This window comes from Penicillium nucicola (genome assembly GCF_028828085.1).
Source record: "Penicillium nucicola strain IBT 29836 chromosome Unknown utg000002l, whole genome shotgun sequence".
Taxonomy (NCBI): Eukaryota; Fungi; Ascomycota; class Eurotiomycetes; order Eurotiales; family Aspergillaceae; genus Penicillium; species Penicillium nucicola.
This window is the reverse complement of record NW_026643126.1, coordinates 692,349-713,723: the sequence shown is the minus strand read 5'-3', so window position 1 is coordinate 713,723 and position 21,375 is coordinate 692,349. Positions and strand designations below refer to the sequence as shown.

The 21,375-nt window shown below is 49.3% G+C and overlaps 7 protein-coding genes across 7 annotated transcripts; 6 read left to right on the top strand and 1 right to left on the bottom strand.

Annotated features, from left to right (window-relative positions):
* Positions 1-1,148: 1,148 nt before the first annotated feature.
* Positions 1,149-5,968, top strand: N7511_002033 (uncharacterized protein; the record flags this gene model as incomplete). The annotated part of the gene is made up of 3 exons (XM_057124458.1): positions 1,149-5,343; positions 5,375-5,763; positions 5,825-5,968. 3 exons carry the CDS (start codon positions 1,149-1,151, stop codon positions 5,966-5,968), a joined length of 4,728 nt encoding a protein of 1,575 aa, XP_056986617.1.
* Positions 5,969-8,561: 2,593 nt separating this feature from the next.
* On the top strand, positions 8,562-10,620 carry N7511_002032 (uncharacterized protein; the record flags this gene model as incomplete). Its single annotated transcript, XM_057124457.1, has 2 exons — positions 8,562-9,524; positions 9,583-10,620. The coding sequence occupies 2 exons, from the start codon at positions 8,562-8,564 to the stop codon at positions 10,618-10,620; spliced, it is 2,001 nt and encodes a 666-aa protein (XP_056986616.1).
* A 949-nt stretch (positions 10,621-11,569) lies between these two features.
* On the top strand, positions 11,570-12,568 carry N7511_002031 (uncharacterized protein; the record flags this gene model as incomplete). The annotated part of the gene is made up of 1 exon (XM_057124456.1): positions 11,570-12,568. The coding sequence occupies one exon, from the start codon at positions 11,570-11,572 to the stop codon at positions 12,566-12,568; it is 999 nt and encodes a 332-aa protein (XP_056986615.1).
* A 573-nt stretch (positions 12,569-13,141) lies between these two features.
* On the top strand, positions 13,142-14,393 carry N7511_002030 (putative haloacid dehalogenase-like hydrolase; the record flags this gene model as incomplete). Its single annotated transcript, XM_057124455.1, has 5 exons — positions 13,142-13,290; positions 13,600-13,632; positions 13,699-13,908; positions 13,965-14,127; positions 14,199-14,393. The coding sequence occupies 5 exons, from the start codon at positions 13,142-13,144 to the stop codon at positions 14,391-14,393; spliced, it is 750 nt and encodes a 249-aa protein (XP_056986614.1).
* A 244-nt stretch (positions 14,394-14,637) lies between these two features.
* Positions 14,638-16,440, bottom strand: N7511_002029 (zinc knuckle domain protein; the record flags this gene model as incomplete). The annotated part of the gene is made up of 2 exons (XM_057124454.1): positions 14,638-15,450; positions 15,511-16,440. 2 exons carry the CDS (start codon positions 16,438-16,440, stop codon positions 14,638-14,640), a joined length of 1,743 nt encoding a protein of 580 aa, XP_056986613.1.
* Positions 16,441-17,594: 1,154 nt separating this feature from the next.
* N7511_002028 (ORMDL family protein) lies at positions 17,595-18,429 on the top strand (the record flags this gene model as incomplete). The annotated part of the gene is made up of 3 exons (XM_057124453.1): positions 17,595-17,901; positions 17,962-18,320; positions 18,379-18,429. The coding sequence occupies 3 exons, from the start codon at positions 17,595-17,597 to the stop codon at positions 18,427-18,429; spliced, it is 717 nt and encodes a 238-aa protein (XP_056986612.1).
* An 841-nt stretch (positions 18,430-19,270) lies between these two features.
* On the top strand, positions 19,271-21,093 carry N7511_002027 (uncharacterized protein; the record flags this gene model as incomplete). Its single annotated transcript, XM_057124452.1, has 2 exons — positions 19,271-19,397; positions 19,472-21,093. Coding segments are annotated over 2 exons (1,749 nt in total), but the record flags the coding sequence as incomplete, so codon positions are not given.
* Between the last annotated feature and the right edge of the window lie 282 nt (positions 21,094-21,375).

Genomic DNA, 21,375 nt, shown 5'->3' with positions numbered 1-21,375 from the left:
CTGCCATGCAACTCCCCACCCCTAATACAACGGTAGATCGGTAAGGGAAGAGCCCTCTGGATCTGTATGAGTAGCCTCAATAGGAATGGAGAATAGCCCCTTGCTACAATGGTGCGTGTCACCCGGTCGTCATAGCCACAGCCATAGATCCTCCGCTGCCGTAGTCTACGGTAGGGGCGTGGAGGGATCTGAGAACCATCGGTGAACACCTCAACTCTCAAGGCGGACATTTTACCAGCCCGACAACTGGCCGGTATATGTCAGTCAATTATAAATGGACATGTATGCCCAATCCAATCTGAGCCCCCGACCAATAATCAGCCCCAGGTGGGAGATGGCCACAAGTACGAGTGTGATGAGCTGGCAGGGAACCAATCCGATTTCTAGGGTTTGCTGTCGTCCAGGCGACGGGTGTTTTTTGGGGGATGTCTGTCCGTTTCGTCTTTTTTTTTTTCCTTCTTTTTTTCTGATTTTGGGTTTCTCCCTTCAGCTTTTCCAGCTGGGTGTTTTTCCTCGACGGGGGACTGCAGGTTATGTGCGTTTGTTCTGTGTGACTGGGAGGGCTTACCGCAGATTGTAGCAGTTGGAGGTGGGGAGGGGTTAGAAGGGAACTTAGTGTAGGATAGAAGTTAACTTATATGCTCAATAAGCAGACAAGAACAGAGAATGGATACCGTAAAAAAACCCCATGTATAGAGCCTCCGATGAAGTCGAAATAAAAAACCCCAAGAACCAGAGGATCCCGAGCGGATCCGTTCCAAGGTTTCGTTTGTTGTTCTGCTCCAGCCTCTTCTCTTTTGTCCGGAGGCTGGGCATTTTCAACTCTTATTACCCCGGCTCGACCCTTTCACCCTTGGGATTCTCTCCCTTCTTTCAAACCCAATCATATTCCCTGGGATTCTTGAGATCGACCCCCCTCCCCCAATATCTCCCTCTTCTTCCACTCGAGTGGTTTGCGCTGGTACGCTTTTACTCCTAATATCTATTCCCTGGGAACTGCTTTCGACCCCCTCCCCACCCCAAAAGTGTCCCAAGTGTTCCATGGTCTTGTATCAACAGCACCAACAGTGACACAACTCCTCCCCCAACAGTCTCATCTGATCCTATCACCTAGAGCATGCGATTGGGTTGACGGACACCGCTCCATCATGGGGGTCGACACCCGCAGACCGATTCTTCCCGCCCCCACAGAGTCCATCATCGATACGGAGAGCGCGCTGGGGACAGATTTGGCAACTGACATTTCTCGCCGAACAGACAAAACGTCGTACTCGATCCCAGACGACGGAAGCCCGGTGACTGTCTCTACCAGGGATCGCGACGGGAAATCATATTCACACTCCCGCCACGACTCTCACACCTCGCTTCTCATCGAGTACTTCGAAGGGGAAAAAGGCCCCGGCGTCACCTCTCGCCCCAGCGTGCGAGTCCGCGTCACCCCCTCGTCGGCGAGAAAGTCCAAACGGGACCGAGACCACGTTCAGATCACCGAGTCCAGTGGCAGTAGTCGCAAGCCGTCCTATACACACCGCATCTCCCTCCCATCGCCATCCTCCAAATCCAATCGGTTGGAAACGGGGGCGACGGATGATCAAAGCCTCGATTCAGGTTCAGCGGAGGAGGGCCACCATTCCTCTAGTCGCCGTCCGGTAGAAATCGACTTTCCTGGCTTCCCTAGCAGTGAAATGTCGACCCTGTCATATGATACCCGGTATATGCCTGTATCCTCCGACATTTCATCCATGCCCGCCGACAGTATGATCAACGCGTCATCGGCAGGGCCGCGGCGAAAACGCAGCCAAAGTCTGGAGCGCGGGTCGCCTCGTGAAGACAAGGATTTGCTAAAGACACCACGTCGACAGCGAAGTCGCAGCCTAAGCACCGAGCGAATCGCGCATCGTGTGGCCGAGAAGCTGACCGAACCAGCCAAGGAATCGTCGGGCAGAAATCGAAGCAAGTCTGGCAAGGATTACCTCGATGCCGAGCCCAAGTCCTCTCGCCGACGGAAGCATAAGTACGCCGAGGATGACTATATCAGCCCCGAGTCGAGTCTCCTCAGTACCTCGGCGGTTTCTTCAAACCGTAAGTCGGATCAGTACTCAATTCGGTCGGGTGCATCCAAGTCCTCCATCAACAACCCGAAATTATTGGAGACTGTCGAGGATGCCATTCGGCGGTTGATACTCCCCGAGCTCAAGGAGCTCAAGAAAGACCAAAAGGTGATGACCAACACAGGCAAATTTGAACGGGACATAGCACGAGACATGGCATCTTATTCATCCGGGACAAGCTCTCGGGATGAGCTCCGTCGAAGTCTGTCCAAGCACGCCAGTGCACCCGATATCATCAAGCCCAAGGTTGTGTTGAACAAGGACAGCAAAGATGAAGGAATTGTTCTCTCCGGAGGGTCGGGTCCGCAAAACAAGGAGCGCAAGTCCAGCAAAAGCAGTGAAGTATCCGAGGCAGCCATTCGTTGGGGCAACCGACCCGACTACTCTGAGCAAGACAAGATCCGAAGGCAAAAGAGCAAGGGTCTGCGCGATGCTCATGCTGCTGCACGAGTGGGTTCTGCTCTCACCGCCGCTTCCTTGAAGCACCATGATTCCAATTCCAGTCTTGGCAAGTCAGAGCATCGTCGCCGTAAGAGTGGCTCTCGGAAGAGTACTGAGAGCATCAAGTACAACGAAACCGAACTTGTTTTCCAAAGGCATAACGTTGCCCCCATGCCAATGCGTAGCGAGATCGATTCCGAGTTGACCAGAAACTCGTTGCTCTCTGAACGCACGGCTAGCCCCCCTCCACAGAAGAAGAGCTCCCAGGCGGAATTCTCTCGTGGATCTCCCAGGCAGCTTGTATCTCCCACCTCTCGCACTCCTACTCGCAACTCTGTTGACTCCCTCGGCATGCGTCACGCCAACAAGTCACAGCATAATATCTCCCTGCACAGCACCTCGGACCGTGATCTACGGGCCAAAAGCCAATCTCCCGGAACTGACACGGGCGATTGGGCTATCGCTGCCGCGGCCGCTGCCAACCTTCTTGATGCCGCCCACCCTACTCAATACCGTGACGAACTGCATGATCGCGGTCTGAGCCCTATTCAAAGTGTTGCTAGCGACAACACCGAGACCCACCACGCCCAATACCCAATCCATGAGGGCCATGTCCAAGGCAAGCACGAGATGGAGCCTCGTCTCTCCATTGACTCCCTTTCATCCGCACCCAGCACCAACCTCGCCAGATCTACCCGCCAAGGTACCACCCACAGCCACAGCCAGAGTGCACTTTCCCAGCAGCTTAGCGAGGATTCGCCCGAGCTCGGCTACGAACGGTCGCGCCAGCTCGAAGGAGATGAGATCTCCTATGGATACGATATAGAGAGCAGGTTGACTGCCGGCGATGATAACAGCGATATCGATTACATGGAGAAAGTCAAAGAAGGCCAGCATGTGGGATATGGTGTCGCTGCTAACCCTCAATTCCACCACCCAATGGGCGTTGAATCCAATGTTGCCTCCTTGATGGACCCGTCTGTCCTTGAATCACAGATCGAATCCCAGCTTTCTTCCATGAACCGCTCCCAAACCGATCTAGGTCAACGATCTGAAAGTCGCAGTCCTGAGAAGCAGGTCGGTGAGGCCTACCGTGGAAGTCCCCTTAAGCAAAGACAGGATGCTTCCACTGCGGATGAAACTTCGTTCCCTCGACGCATGGGTGCGACGTCGCCTCCTCAGAGTGTTGCTCAGTCTTACGACGAGCTGGACGACTCGGCTATCATGGGCGCCAGTGCTCCGCGTGGACTGGAGAGTCCCATGGCCGATGCGGAGAGTCAAGAATCCGAATCTGAGATCAATACCAATCCCTCGATCATCCAGGGCCCTGCCGGCGGTGTTGCTCAAGGAGACCACTGGGCTTACAGCTCGCGCTCTCCTCCCGTTGATCAATATTATGATGATGATGCTGCTTTATCTCAGGGTCTCAATGATGACCAGCAGCGTGGACTTGATGCCGAATACTACCAGACTGCCAAAAACATCTTTGGCGGTGACGACGTTTATAATGCCTCCGTCGACAACCAAGCTCGCCAGCTGTTCGGCACGCCTCCTGGAGCCAAGGACGAGGGCTATGTCTCCGCTGCCAACCCCATGTCTCCCAGTATTGGAACTCCGAAGCAAGGGAGCCGAAGTCTCGCGGGCCCAGATGCCGCAGGTGCTGCTGCTTTTGATGGTCCTTCTCCGGATGATCCTTTCGGGCCCGGTCACCAGCGTCACTTCAGTGGCTATTCTCACGGCGTCGGATCACCACTCTACGACAGTGCCACCGGCCGGGGCATCGAGAGAATTCAGTCCCAAGACATCGTGGCTCTTATGGACCACCTGACTGTACGCGACGCCCAACGAAATGCCCGAGATACTGAGATTTTGGTTACTCTGGTTCGCAGTGCAGCAGAGATGCGCACCTCTTTCGAGCAAATGAAAAAGTTCATTGCCGATCAAGATGACCTCATTATGGACAACACTGACAGGGGACATGAGCGCACCCACAAGGCGCTCGGTGGACCCCGGCCTCTGCCCCCCAGTACTTCTCGCAACCGTCAATTGAATACGGCTGAGGAAGACGACAAGCGCAAGAACATCTTCAAGCGCGCTCTTAAGGGCTTAAGTTTGAAGTCAGGCAACGATCTTACCAAGATTGAGGGCATGCTCGAGCAGCTTCTTGAAGAGGTTGAATATCTGCGCTCTGGTCAGGACGGCGTGAGCCCACAACGCCTTACGCGACCTGCAAGCATTGATTCAGCCTATGAGCCAACTCAACACGGTACACCCGTCGAGAACAGCAACGCTGCGTTTATTCCTGCTCCCCATCAGCGCAGAAACTCCGATCAGCGGGTAAGTACCGTGCACGAAGTGGACGAGGAAGATCTCGAGCTCGACGAAGGTGATGATTTTATGACTGGACATCTCCCTGTGCGCGAGCTTCCTCATCACGAGCGCGCTGGCTCTTTGCCCCTTTCCACGCCTCCTCGCAAGCCAGTTGCAGCAGGTGCTCGCAGCACCGAAACAACCCCCAAGGCCGACAAGAATGAAAAGGCTCGCAAGCACAAGTCGAGCAGCTCCTCCATCTTCCCCAAGATCTCTCGCTGGTCCAAGTCTACTGCGACCTCCATGGGCGACAACATCCGTAACAGCATCCAGCCCAACCGCAAAGAGCGCCCAACTTCAGACCTCTCCCGCTCGGGTTCCGATCTCGCTGAAGGCGCCTACAAGGGCGACTACTACGACCCCCAGGGCGACGACAGAATCCGCTCCACCTTCACCTTGGATGACCCCCAACGGGAGAACCGTCCGCCTTCCCCCCCTTATCCCATCTCAAGTCTCTGAAGCCCCCAAGTACCGAGGCCACCGCGGAAGTCTTGAGCTTCAACACCCCCAGCCTCGCCAGGGTCCCACAGGCCGCTACCAGTCCCGCCTCGAAACAGAGGCCCAAACCTACGGCGGTCCAGTCTCCCCCACAGGCTCAGACCAGTGGGAATCAAACCCCAGCCTATCTGCCGTGAACCCCAACCAACAACGCTTCAGTGGTGCCAGCCGGCTATCTCCCATCTCCGACGCGGGCTACTCGCAGACCAGCTCCCGAACTCCAGGCCCGCCGCGTCCTCCCAAGGTCAAAGATGAGGGTCCTCTGATCCCAGAGCGTCCTCAGAAGGTGCCAGAGGATGAAGAACCCACCTATGGCGCCGGTGCTGACCGTGCCGTTTCAAGGGTATGTACAAAACCAATCCCGATTCCATTAATGAATGATCAATCACTAACAAAGTCTATAGAGCTCCGCAATCCGCTCCCCACCCACACGCAAACCAACAGGCCCGCGTCCCCTCACCTCCGGCGGCGCCTACAGCCCTGGTAAAGTCAACCGAACTCGCTACAGAGGCAGTCCCATGCAGGTCGACTATGATGATGAGTATTGAGAATGGAATGCCATGCTGCTTTGATCCCCAGGGTCAGCTTTACAATTACGCTGGGGTGTAGGCTTGGGTTGGATCCTTTTTCCCTTTTCCTATCTAGCGTGCTTCTTGTCTGGTACATTTTGCGTGTCTTCCCTTTCCCATGTTTTTTTTTTTTCTGCTTTCGATTCCCTGACGAACGTTATGACTTCAATCAATGTCTTGATTTGATATCCCCCTTTGTTTGGCCATTACATGTCCTCCCTACTTGCTACTACTATTATTATTATCTATGAGAAATATGTGTTTCGAAGCTGAAATCTTCTTTTTCCTTCTCTTGTCTACTTGCTTTGTTGTTTATGACTTGTGGTTTCGGCGGTGAAAACATGCTGGAGGTTTTATGACTTGTTGGTTCATTTGTGAGGATACTGCTTATCTTCTTTCTCTTGTGTTTTTATTGCGTTCATTCTTGAAAATATAATGGGCTTTGGATGTTCTGTGATTCGTGATCATAGTTGTGACCATTATGTGATGTAGATACAAAGATGAGGCTAGTATAATACCGTTCTTATTGCTTCCATGGTTCTAGTCTTTTGTCTTTTTCATTTTTCTTCTCTGTGGTGGGGATGTTCTGTATATGCTCTTTGCCAGTCTCGTGTAGATGATTCTAGTTCACAGGGTAGGTGGCAGTGATCTTCCTGGACTGTCTGTCTCCTTCGGGTGTCTATAATCCCTGGGTCACTCGACGAATATAGAAGCCACTACCAAATATCGTTTCTCGGGTCTCTGTAATCTAACTGCATGTTATTCTAGACAGCATCTAGATGTCCCTCGTGTGGTATTCCCTAAAAGCTACCTTGACTTAGCCACAATTCTTTGTCGGCTGAGTGCTTTTGATTCCTCGTTTGTATACTTTGCTGCGTACTGTTCCTTCTATGTATTATCAAATTCTTCTTTGGTCGGTCCGAGGTTTCGTCGTTGAGCGAGTACTTAAATTGGGCAGTTGATTTTAGCTTCGGGGAGGGATATATATCTATGCTCGAGACATGGTTTCGGGCTCCTTGTTCGGAATTTCCCTTGTGATTTTAATTCAAATCGATATTCTTTCTACAAATTTAACCATTGGAAGCCGCTGAAACAAGAGGCCCCTGTCAAGACCATGTATGGATGTAAATGTTGCGTCGAAACTAAGTCCGATGAGGCTCAAAATAACCTTAATTTGCAACTGAGTTCTTGGACGAAGGTGGTCCAGCATGACTCATCAAACACGGTTGTGTAGTGTAATGGTTCATCACTCCAGATTCTGATTCTGGCGATCCCGGTTCGATCCCGGGCACGACCTTTCCCTTTTTGTGTTTTGTATAGTCCATACTATACAAAATCTTGCATATTTTTCGATTTTTTGTATTGTTTCCTGATGATACTCTTGCAGAAATAGCTACTGATCACGTATCACTGGCCTAAGTTATCCATAAGTCAGGCTTTATCCCAATAAGCCGAAATCCTGCTGGAGCTTAATAAGACATGCAATTGTTCCGAGGTCTAGTGTACCCGGGAATATCTATAGTCCGCCCACGTAGTTAGGGCCGTAGCCCAGAGCAGACCTAGCAAAAAGTGGAGAATGTGGACTACCAAAATATATCATTTGAACCATGTAAAAAGTAATATCAAAATCGCAAAAAGAAAAGGTCGTGCCCGGGATCGAACCGGGATCGCCAGAATCAGAATCTGGAGTGATGAACCATTACACTACACAACCAATTGATGTTGTGAGCGGGATTAGTAGCATCTAAGATCTGTGAAGGGAAAAAATTATGATATTTTTTAGCGTACCGGCTGGTTTATACCAAGCAATTTGATTGATATCTCATCAATCGTACTCGGAGTTCAGCGGAATACAATACGTAGTCATTTGTTACATAACTGTTGGCCCTAATTAGCACTTCGAACATCAGCAAAGCATACTTACAGATTTAATGCCTGTTATTGCTGTTTCTACTTCAAGCATCGAGTTATCCTGTGAAAGGAAACTTAGAGACGTGTCTAGGCTTTGGGCTTAGAACTTCTCCCTGGCGAGGAAAACATTACCTAGTCTACCTTCTCAAGTGCTCTACAGTGCTTAGATAGATTTACGGGAGTCCTAGAAATTGTACCAATCCTATTACAGATACGAGTCTACTCCGAACATGCGTATGCTATGGGAAAATCTCCTAGTTGTGTTGTGTGGGACAACGTTTGCTTGAATTAATCCATGGATGCATTAGATTAATTAGACATCAAGGTGACCGGTGCGACTTGGCTTCCTTCGGGTCAAAATATCCTCCATAGAACCTCGTTTGTGGTTTACACCAGACCACCGCTCGACTTTCCAATCACTTCTTATTACGACAGGGCTACCTTCCCACGGCATTCAAAACACACCTTGAACCGTCTGTTTCAATTCAATGAGATACAAGGCTCCATAATGCTTCGACTGTTTGGAAATTTATGGCTGGATGACCCACCAGATGGTATGTTGGCGACACTCGACGGTATACTACCACTTGTCCAGAAGTTGGAGCAAAGCATCACCCACAGTAAGGAACTCTGAAGATACCCAAGATCAACATAAAAATCCATGACCAACATCACATTAGGTATGCACCAACCTTCTACCTGGTCTATGGATGCTGCTTTCGAGCATTACCGGGAGGAAGAAGATGCCTGGTGGAAGTCACGCAACGTCAAGCGTCCTCTCCATAATTTTGTCCGCCCATCTGGCCACCTTGATGCCACAGTTGCATGCCATCTTTTCAATCCAACATTTTCAGTGGATGACCCCCGTGATGGCGAGATAGATGACCCATCGAATCCGTGTATAGCACAGCTTCACGACGTGGGCCTTTCGGCCGACAACTGTCTGATGTTCGACCACTCAGCTCGAAGAGAGGACAGCAGGCATTGCAGAGTGCTCTATCCACCGGAACTCTGGGATATTCATGAAGCATTCGTGTCAGCCCTTCGCTCCAATATGAAAGCAGTAGTGGAAATCTGCTGGGGGGTGAATGTACGCGAGCGAATGCTTATGTGTCTACAGAATAAACTACGCAGCTTACCTCTGTGGGGTCGATACGAAGGTGTCACTCTGTACCTGGAGCTTGACGAGGACAATAATGCTGTGCGGCGCTTCATCATCTTTGTCAACCATCCGCAATTTTTCATGTTCATGAAAGGAACAAATGTTCGGGCCCAGGCGTTCCGAGCAGAGCAAGGAGGAAGACAGGACCTCCAGCTGGAGGTAGCTTCTTACCTAGGTAACATTGTTATCAATGAAGACTTTTACAGACTAAGCCCTCGACTACTTCGACCATTTCGGCCAACCAAAGCTATTCGTGAGCTAAGAGACACCTGGAAAGGGCAGGCCTGCGAGGAGCTCAAAGCTGCTTTTCCAGGGGCGGCACTCATCTCAGTCAAGGGAACTTTAAATCTCTCTCGAAAAGACCACAACGACCTACAGGGTACCGAGTTGCCCGTGATCAAATATTCTTCGAAGGTACATGATACAGTGATCGATGATGATATTGCAGCTGACAAGGCTCTGGTATGAAATTCTATTTTACTTTAAAGTCACTAGTGTTTCTGTTATTAACATTGCACAGGAGCAGACTCGTCTTCAGACTGTTACCCGCTTATGGAAAGAGTTGCATGACATAGCTGTTATTCTTATGCCTGAAACATCCTTCAATTTTGCCGACAAGGTCAAATGCGAGAAGCTGATTAACACCATTGAAGCATCAGAAGGGGAACTTTATCACTGGGAAGAACTTCCAGTCAGCCTAGCTGCGTTCATTCAAGCCCAAGACGGACTTCGAATTGACCGTCACCCGATAGGCTCACGCAAAGAAGCTGAGACTGCTTATCGCCTTCTTCATTGCAAAGGCGATCCAGAAATACTCAGCATTGTTGGGCTTGCCTTCTCTATCCTGATCGCATACGCTTGGAATGTCCGTCGCACACCCAGAGATACCGTTAACGACTTAATGGTTCTGAGAGCATCACCCAACCGCATTATTCCTCGAGCATGCTCTTCCTGTAAAGGAAGAGTTTTAGATGACCCTTTTGCGTATTACGCTAAGAAGAACCAGACATATTATGTCGTCAAAAGTTCTCAGACAGGCTGTGGGCTCATTGACTGTACGGGAGGTCGTGTTCTTCTTCATCCTATGGAGAGATATCAAAACTACGTGCGTGCACTGAAGAAGAACTTGGAAGCCATCCCCAATCCACGTGTTCGTGGGGGTGCTGAATGGGAAAAATATTTTCTTCGTCATGGTGAAGCTGAGCTTGGAGATATCCCCCGGACCATTGAGCTCCAATGTCCACACGAAGGGTGCAAAGCGATTCTAGAGGACGTCATTCCAAGGTGGACTATTCATCCAGTTCCGACGGTCGTGCTTCGCCAGTTTAAGTGCCACAATTGCCAGCGCAAGGGCGACTGGACGCCTGTGAATACCGCGATCAAGTACATTACAAGTGAAAGTCTAAGCCGCACCTGGGGCCGGTTCAAGAAGAAAGGATGCGATTTAGCGAAGTACCCCCGACGAGCAGATGTGTACTTTGCTCAGAGCCACATAGCTATTAGAATTGCTCAACTTCAGGAGGCTAAGAGGCTTGCAGATGAGAGTAATGCAAATTAGCCAGCTCTAGGCCAAATGCCTTTCACCTTTTGTTGTTTCTTGTTGAGATCCTTGTCAGTTGGATTCATATGCATAATTGTCAAAAAATCGGGCCTGCATTATTTTTCTTCAACAAGAATGAAAATTATTCAAGTTGTAGATAGACTGGTCAAAAAGCAAAAAGATAGGTCGTGCCCGGGATCGAACCGGGATCGCCAGAATCAGAATCTGGAGTGATGAACCATTACACTACACAACCGTGCTTGTTGAATGGAGCCAAATATTAGTAAACTTGAGCCTACAGTAGATTGCTGTATATTATTTTTTCTCCATGTTCATACCATTCTAGTCAATATGAGAAGAATACACCACTATCACTGATATCGGAACATCCATGGATGTTATAGTCTGGTGACTAAGTTAGTTTATAATGTATCCGTATATCTAAAGAAACACCCAAAAAAACTAGGTCTCTCTCTCTCGTTTAGAAAGACAAATTTCAGCTAAGTTACGGTAATAGGGTAACAACTAAGACCTAGGACAGTGTCCAATCTTTGGAACATCAACTTAAACTATTATAGCATTAGCAGTAGATGTACTCCAACAAGCACGGTTGTGTAGTGTAATGGTTCATCACTCCAGATTCTGATTCTGGCGATCCCGGTTCGATCCCGGGCACGACCTATCTTTTTGCTTTTTGGCAATTTTTATCGAGATTCTTATACTTCCATGTCATGTCACCAGGTGAGATGAGATATATATTTTTCGAGTCAATCGCCCATTCTTTTTTTTAAACCAGTGGTTTTATGTCTGTCTACTGCCACAAGAGTGGAAGAAGCAACAAGTCGGCGTAACGCCGTGTATCTAGATCTATAGGAAAGGGCTATCAACGCCCTTTCCCACAATATTACCCTCGTCCCCTCTTCTCACCTCAATGTGAACACTTGAACATCTTCTAATTGATGGCGACATGGACCACAAGCCAATGTCAGCGGGATGCTTCCCAATATCCCTCTCCCAAACGCTCCAACTCATTGGTGCTTTAGTTTACCTCCAGCTGCTCTACTTGGTCTCCTTCCTCGCGCGGCCACTTGCAAATTCTCGACACGAGTTTCCACCATTCAGACGACCTATCGATCGTATTGAAGCTGCGATTATCGAATCCCTCATTGGTGCCGTCCCGCTGTCAGCCTACAGCTCCGCCACAGCTACAGTGCAACCGTCGCGTTTCTCTCAAGGAAACGGCCTAATGGGCCAAACAGATGGGCGCGACTCAACCTATCTTGCTCCTTCCTGGCTAAGGGTTATTCCACCTGATAGATACAATTTCTCTACCCACGAGCCCAATAATCCAACTCTACCCCCTCAGACCCATCCACGACCTGGCTCCTCAGTCTACGACACTGTACGCAAAATCGGCTCTAGCGCCCGTGGCAGTATTTCCTCCATCGCTAGTTCGACAATGGGACGGATCTTCCGTTACCCAGCCCCAGCTGCGGCACCGCAGCAGATGTCTAGTGTTGCGCAGAACCGGAATCTGGATGGCCCGCATTCGGATGTCGAGAATCAGATGCCCCAAGAACATTTGGCCCAGCCTGTGCGGACATTGAATCCATTCGTACGCATGGAAGAGAGAATAGCCTTTCCAGTATCTTCGTCTGCGCCTGCTCGCATCGCTGATCATTTTAGCGATCCTGGTCCAGCGCCAGCTATGGGCTTGGGTGGGCGATGGAAGGGCAAGGGTAGGGCTGTACATGCTGATTCTGCTCGTCTTCCTGTTCCGTTCGGTCAACTTGACGAAGCAGACTTGGACACTGTGCAGATGAATCGCTCGCCGAAGTATCACTCTATTGAGAGCTATCCTGGGAAGTTTCCGGTCAGTGATCATTTGAATTACAGTTCTCTTGCTACTGCTTATGCTGTTCGTGGCCGTGGGACTACAACTGTTCGGCCTTTTTCTGATTATTAGGGAGTTGTTGATACTTTGGGCTTTGGATGGGGGACTGCATGTTCCTGGGCCATCGAAGGTGTTTCTTGGGAAGATCTCGGGAATAAGATGACTGCTTTGGCTTCGATGATAAGATGATTCATGTTTTGATTGAACTCTACGAGTTCTTTGTTGTTGTGCTGTTGATTCATTCTGCGTTGGGTATCGGACATTGGGGGTTATTATATTGGATTCTTTTATGTATTACAACCAAGCCTGTCATTCATGGATTTTGATATTTGAGGGAATGGATGACGCTGAGCGTTATATTTCATAGCAGTGCTACTAATGCAGTCATACTCCATGAGTTCTTCGTCCTCACTTTGATACAATGTAGAGGACTTGGCAGGCCCTGGAAGCAGCCTCTACAGAACACAGAAATTATAAATCAAATTGTATTTACCAAGGCTCTAGAATTTCTTAGTAAATGTTGTTTTCTTGCAAGGCTGGCCAACCTACATAGAGCTTGGTTGGGGTGAAATTGCCCGGCCCACGGCTCGGCCCACCCTTGAACTCCGTCTCCATCTCCACGTCAACTCCAACTTCATCTCTTCCATGTCTCTGCCCCGTGCTACTCGGTCCATCATGTCTGCCATTGAATGTATGCATCTTCGCCCGCGCAGGTTTGCACCTCTGGATCCAGCCCGAACATCAAATGCCCCGCTCTTGAAGGGAATCGTGTTTGATGTGGATGGTACGCTGTGGTAAGTGGTCTATATCACAGGTTGTTCATTTTGGTGGATTGTACTGCTTTGCGTTGTCATTTCTACGACATCTCTGCCTTGCCCGATCCTACTGCTGTGGTTTTCCTGCAGATTGATGCTGCAGTGGCAGTCTACGACTGGATATTCAGGCACTAACTGGATATCCACACGTGATGTACACGGGATCTTCCTGATCGGGAAGTATACTACCATGCAGCTCATGTATCGCCTTTTGGAGACAACAAGAGCACTGCCCGTCGATGTATAACTTTGTTCGACGTTGGATGGTCCTCGCTAACACCACAAAAGTCTACCACAGCACCACATGTTCAATGAGATGAGGTAGGCACATCGAATATCAACATTAGTCACCACAACAACCCAACCCAAACTAACACGTGCTCAAAGGGAAGCGCTAGGAATCGACCGCTCAATTGACATCCTTCATCACATCCGAGAACTCCCAACACCAGAAGACCGTGCAGCGGCAGTATCAAAAGTCCAAGATGTAGAACGGCGAGCAATGGTAGACCAACAACCGCAGCCCGGTCTCCTCCGACTTATGGACTACCTTGAATCACGCGGCCTGCGACGAGCCCTTTGCACACGGAATTTCGAGTATGTGGAACTTCACTGCAGCCTCTACATCAGATATATACTAACAGTTACACTAGAGCACCCGTCAAGAACCTGGTAGACAATCATCTCCCAACGCACATTTTCTTGCCGATCATCACGCGTGACACGCCCAATCTCCTGCCAAAACCTGATCCCGCTGGTATATTGCATATTGCGAGTGAATGGGGATTGGGCAATCGGGCTGAGAGTATGATCATGGTGAGTTTGACTGCTCTGTCGTTGTAGATTGTGAATCGTGTATATATGCTGATTGTTGGGATGTTTATTAGGTCGGTGATAGTATTGATGATATGACGTCTGGGCATATGGCTGGCGCGGCCACGGTCTTGCTTGTCAATGAGCGTAATGTGCATTTGAAGGAGCATGCCCATACTGATCTTTGTATTTCGCGATTGGATGATTTGGTGGATATTCTGGAGCAAGGATTCTTGGGGACTCGGGAAAATGATGATTCTCCCCAGTAGTGGTGCTGCATGTGCTGTTTCTGTCTAGTGGAATAAGTGATAAAACTTATGCTTCTCCCAGATAGCGGAGAATGTGTCATACGAGGTCTCTTGAAATATTCAATTAGAGATATGTGTAGCAAATTTCTTCTCATCGTAAAGGCGTGTTCAGCTTGTTGCTGCTGACCACAATTGATCAATTGGTATTTCCTTGCGCAAATGTATTGACAGTTCGCTTCTCCCCACTCAAATGCAATTTCATCCATTACCGTCCTCGACCTCTGCCACCACCGCGTGACCCACGAGAACGTCCAGGACCTCTCGGGGGCCCACGACCCCGGCTACCACCCCGTGATGGAGGCGGATTCCTTGCACGTGGCGAAGGCGAGCGACGTCGATTTCCGTTTCCAGGAAATGGGGGGCGACCACGAGGGGCTGGAGGCGGCCCACGAGGAGCTGGAGGTGGTCCCCGAGACGCACCACGACCAGTGCCAACATTATTGCCGAATTTAATATGGCCACGGCTGTTGTTGCCACGGTGGACGGGGGCAGGACGGCCTCGTCCTCTTGAAACGCGGGACATTATGTCATTTTCATCGGAGGACGAAGAGCGGGACCACTCTGCACCACGAGAACCAGGTTTGCCAGCATTGCCGTGAGAACGCGGCGGTGGCGGCGGTGGTCCTTGACGACCGGTGCGTCGAGGTCCATCGGCTGTGTTGAGGTTTGTAATCATATCCGGATCCAGGCCTTTCGTAGTAAATGATGATGTGCCGAGTTGGAGATATGGATCCGGACAGTCTCCTACTAGGTGCTTTGGGCTGGAACAGTTGGCGCAGGAGATTGATACGGAGACTTGGTTTGAGTGTAGGTCGCGCGATGGGAACTTCCAGAGGAAGTCGCATTCTGATTCAAGGTGCTCGTGGCCGCACATATCGCATGGCACTTCTGACGCATGGCTTCGTAGCTTGGATATGCACTGTGGCTCGTCATGGCCTCGTTCGCGACATTTTTGGCATCTTCGCCATGTTGGGCAGACGACGCTTGCATGTTTATTCCAAGCACCACAGTGTGAGCACTAAACGAAAGTTAGTACAAGTTTTAAAAAAAAATCTACGTGCAGCCTCGAGAATCTTACCTCTTTTGTAGGGCAGATGTCGGCCATGTGACCCTCAGTCTGACACTCAACGCAAGAAACGGGAAGTTTCAAGTCAAGGTCATGGATATTGCGGTCGAAGTATACGTAAAGAGACTGAGTTTCGAGATCTTTCTTGTTCAAGTCCACCAGAGACGTAGGCGCAGAGGGGTACTTGAGTGCGAAGCGGCGGAAAGCGTCTTCTTTGGATTGAGAGCCAGATGTCAATTCGATCCCGCTCGAATTCGATGGGGCCGTTGCACTCTGTATTCCGTTCTCGGGCATCAAACGTTCTGGGTCGTAATCTTCGCCCTCCAATCCATCCTCTTTAGACCCGATATTCAATAGGATAGAATCATCGGCTTCCGAGTCAAGTGAATCTGAATCGTCGGATTCGCTCTTGGAGTCTATTTCTCCCTCTTCCAAATCTTCTTGGGTTCGAGGTTGTTTTCGTGCTCGAGCCTCACTCCCAGCCGATGAGGCCGAGTCACTGCGACTGCGCCAGTACTTGTCATTCACAGCATTGAATTTCTCAGAATTCTCGGTGCTATTCTCGATTGGTGGGGATCGCTTCCCTCCCAGAGTTGTACGGATTGCCTTTTTCTTTGCTTGGTTCCAGCTAATGGCAGGCGCAGTGCTTCCAGCGTGTGGGTTCGCCGCATCGTTCGCGTTGGAGGCCGAGTCGGAGTCGGAGTCTGAGGAACCAGAGCTGGAGGTGGCATCGGAGTCTGTCTCAAGGGGAGTAGCAGTAAATGCACCGCCTCGGGGGACGAAGTCCGCATGGTCAGGCGCATCCTGACTCTTGTATTGGCGCTGTCGCTTTGCTGGCCGCGTGCTATCGCGCGAGGCGGAGCGCGTGGAACGAGGGTTCTTTGCACGCTGTGCGCCCACCGATGCAGTCCGTGAATCGGCTTCTTCGTCGGAGTTTCCCATTGTTTCTGTCCGTAATGGGTGTGGGCGAATTAATCGGTCGGAATGGAGAGATCTTCAGTAGAATTCGGATCAAATTAATTCACGGTGGCCGATATTGACCATTCGCGCAACTATCGCGTAACCATCGTGAGAGGATATAGATCGGCCCTTGGTAATGGCCATTTTGGCCATGTCTTGCTGATTTGGTATTTTGAATGTGTTTCAGACGGTAATAACGTTCACCTCGCTCTCAAAATCCCTTATAGAAGAACTACAATTATGTTCTGGTGAAAATATGTGGGGATCGCGCCGAGTCGCGCGTTGACATAGATCAAGTTGTAGATGTTAGAAACGCTGTCAGGGATGCTTTGACAACATCAGATAGCTATATGCTGGTAAGTCTTTGACATTACAGGTGCTACTGTCTATGATAATTCCAGCATATCAGTCTGTGATGATATATTCAAAGTACAAAGTATCCAGGTCTATGGCCATGATTTAATGCAAACATAATTACAAAATTTAGCGAGAGTAACCAAATATTCTGAGTACCAAACATCTCACAAGTCTCTGTTTGATGCTCGATCTGTTCTCCCAACCTGGTACGATCACAACATAAGTTTCAAGTATTTCAGAGTCTGAAACGACTGTACAGAGTAAATTTATATAGAAACGGGCTGATGAAGCCATTCTGAATCTGTTGGAGAATGATCTATTGTATTCCAAAAAGGCATGATATAAATAAAGGGGCAACTTTTCGGAGATAATGCTGGCTGTAGAGTAGCCAAGTCTGTGGCGGCTATCGCTATAGTAGCGTCGGAAATATTTCCACTCACCGTGAGCAAACCCGGTGTCAAAATAAGTCTAGAAGAAGGGGACAGTATACTGTACCATATTGTGATTCAATAGTAAGACGGAGAGCATTCCAGTTCAATATGAGCATAGAACTAGACAAGACGGTATGGAAATGACCCCTTTGCGCCCTATTGGTAACTTGCAATTAGGTTCCGCACCTGCAAAAGACCAGCATAAACCCCCAAACCCTCCAATAGCCAGTTAAAAAAGCCACCTTCCAGTATAAAAAAAAATCTAATTTTAGTGGAAGAATAAAGTCGTGAATCAGAGAGCTCTTCCGCACCCCGTGACCCAAGCCGATCCGACCGGCAAACTCCAGTCTGGGCCGTGCCACCTCATCCCCACGCTCCTTTTCCTCTCTCTTTCTCTTCCATCTTCATTTCTTTTTAGCAACCGACAAGCTGGCGTCCAATTCAAAAGTTTCTTCCCTGCTGGCCCCCCGTGGCATCTCCTTTCCTCCGGATGTTGACACGGCGCCGCAGCGGCTATCTCCAAGCATGAACCAAAAACAAGGCCGACGGAGGCGATCCAGCAGTCTGATCTACCAGGAGCCAGCTGAATCAATCGAGCGCACAAGTGATCAGGCAGCTTTGCCAAACCTCAACGCAGATTGGGTGAACGCCAAGGGTAAGTGGCGAGCTGAGACCACGCAGCAGAGATCGGGGGCTGACTTCATTCGCTTTCTAGGTGCTTGGACTATTCACTTTGTCTGTATCGCTGCCCTCAAGATTTTCTACGATATCATTCCTGGTGTCTCACAGGAGACATCGTGGACCCTCACCAACATCAGCTACATGTTCGGATCCTTCCTCATGTTTCACTGGGTGCGGGGCATCCCATTCGAATTCAACGCCGGGGCCTATGATAACCTCAATATGTGGGAGCAAATCGACAATGGTGACCAATATACGCCTGCCAAAAAGTTCCTACTCAGCGTCCCTGTTGTACTCTTCCTCATCAGCACCCACTACACCCACTATGACATGACCTACTTTACCATCAATTTCCTCGCCACATTGGGAGTGGTTATTCCCAAGTTGCCCTTTGTACGTCTTCAAATATTTGCCAAGTGATTTGGATTTCTTGCTAACATTTTGTCTACAGTGGCATCGATTGCGGATAGGCCTCTTTTCCGAGATACCCGAGGAGTCATAGTGCCTCCCAACATTTCCTTTCTTATCCAATTGCTATCCATGTTGGCGTCTTTCCGGCCCTTTTGATTTCCCAATCTCTCTCTCCTCCCCCAGGGCCTTTGCATTGCGAACTTGATTGACGGAATTTGACCCGTTATTGGCTATCGCGTGATTCTCCTTTCTTTGGCAAATATGAAAACGCAGAAGTAACTGCCAGTCCAAATTCCTATCTTTTTTTTTTCCGGTGCTTTGTCTAGATTTTCTATGAGACCCTTGCATCAACACGTTTCTAGGGGACCAAGAGCCTGATAAACCCGAATAGAGTGAGTGCATAGAATCTCCACAGGTAGGGCTGCAAGTTGATCTCTTGGCTGGGTCCAAGCGGGGCTTGCATGTGAAGTTAAAGCAACTTGAGTTTGATCTTGACTCTTCTGTTATATAACATTGCTTGATTGGAAGTTGAGATTTGAATGCGATATTTCAAGATCTTGAACCTCGTTAGCCTACCTATACTCACATTACCCGGGTTGGCCACCGTAAGCGCAACATAATACAGTCGAACCCATTGTAGTTTACTAGATCTATACAGTATTTGCGGACTAATAAGTAGGATCTCATTCGCGTGCATTTTTCTTCCTGGAAGATCTATGGCGCGCTAATGAACAGGCTATAGACTACGCTCTCTCTACTTTGTTGCTATATTCTTTGTTGAATCCAGTTCTGAATTTCAAATCGAATTATCATAAAATACCATACTTAGTAGCTTCTTTCATACAACAAGTCTGGTCTCTTTGTTCCGAGTTGATCTATTCTGCCGGACATACTCCGGATCCCAATGGCATCTCCCCCGCTTATCGATAAGCGCGTCGACATCAACTTCCTTTTCGCAAACATTCCACATGGCGACAGACGAGATTCCCTACCGTTCACCGGTGCCGCTGGCATTTGAGTTAGTCCAGCATGTTGGTATATTCTTTGAAGAAAACCTCTGTACGTCCTTCCACCTCGCACGACGCGTCTCAACTATGAAACAAGAAACTAACATTCCAATTGATCCATGCTAGACACACAAGCACTTAGTCTGCTCTACAACACCCTTGCCTCTGGCACAGTATCCTCGGCCCAAGCAGTGATCCCTCAGCCGCAACATTTAGCCGTCGCTGCCACTATCCTCGTTCATCCCTCCACGACAACACGCGCCAAATCGGCAGAAGAGAAAGAAGCCGCCAATGCATCGCTCCGTCTCCTTCGACTGACAAACTCGCTGATTGGCCCTATTGATGCAAAGTTTAATAAGGCTTTTGCATTTACGCATTTCGAATCCTCGCGCCAGGGCTTACGGCGCCAGGATAGCCCAGAGGCTACTGGGCTAAAGAACAGCGACACAAACCTTTTGAAAACAGCCATCGGTGACTCAGACTCGGTATGGCAGCGAGCAGAGGACTTCTGGCATGCTGTCGGGTGGGCTTTTCGTTGCTCAGTGCTTCACCCAGAGCGATGGGAGCGCTGGCAGATCTGGCTGCAGTTCATGTGCAACGTTCTCGAAGATGACTGGAAAGAGCGCGAGAGGAAATGGCTAGAGGCGAAGCAAAACGAACCCAAAATTTCACCGGACGCCGAGCCTAAAACGAGAGGAACACGCAAAAATGCTCATAAACTGGACGACCTCGAGATTTTTCGCGAGAGTTTGATCTTTCAATATATTAGCTCGAATACTACCCACGGAGGGAACCGTCGAATCCTGCGTGCTATATTTGCGAATGGCCTGCGAGAGGAGTTCAAGGAGGTATTCAAAAAAAGGGAAACTGCCAAGATCTCGAAAGCAACCCAGAATACCAAGAAGAGAGAAGTCGAAGTCAACATCGAAAAGAATGAATACGGCGACTATCTAGACGACTCAGACGAAGAACCTTCCGGCGCAATCGACACAAACTCATCCTCATCCAAAGCAACCGCCAAAGAAACAAAGTCCCGCCGCAGCAAACGCACAAGACGAGGCACAAAAACCGACCTGGACCAATCCACAACCACGAACCCCATCAGTCAGCTACAAAAGAAGACCAAAGCCCGGGATTCAGAAAGCGATCTTTCTTCGCTGGGCGGCTACGACTCCCTCGCCCTCCGCCAACAACTCCTAAGCATCCTCTCCAGCGTCTCCCACCGCCTCCCAAAAGACTTCATCCCCCTTGATGAGCTCTACCACATGTTCGTCGAAAACATCCGCGACCTCCCCCTCCCAATCTTCCAACACTTCATCAGCCCCTCAATCCTTCCACACATGAGTCCAGCCGCGCAAACAACCCTCTGCGAACTTCTCCTCTTTGTCATGCAGGAGAGTTCGGCGCCAAGGTCTGACAATGACTGTCTCCACCAAGATAAGCTGGAGGAGTGTTTCTTACCCTATGCAGCGGCGAATCCTAGTATTGAGAATAATGCCAAGGTTTCGATCCTACTAGAGGCGCTTATGGCTTTGTTGCACAAGAGTGACATGTTGTTTGTTACACCGAGGCTAAGGGAGGTTGTTGAGCGTGGGGTTCTCAAACGTGGGGAAAGGGCAGAGGAGGAGAGGAAGAGGGCCTTGGATAAGAGGGTGAAGGTTTCTGTTGAGTGTTGTTATTTGCGTGAGAGTGGATTCAGGTTGTTGTTTATGGTTCAGCATCTTTTGCCAGTGGCAGATGGTAGTTAGTTGTGATGTATTTAGGTTGTTTTTACGATGTTCATGATTGTTATGATGAAATGATAAAGTTGCATTAGGCAGTTTGTTTAGATGCGGCTCTGTGTTTCGGATTTAGCCCTAATATCGTTCGGACCGAATCGTAGTCGGGAAACTGGAGCCTGTTCATATTGGCAAGTACTGGGAAACAGATCTCAATCTATTGAAGATTTTTATTTCTCTTGTAGATTTTTATTGATAACGATGCACCAGTTGCTATCTACAGTTGCAAAAACATTCTCAAGGACAAAAGAA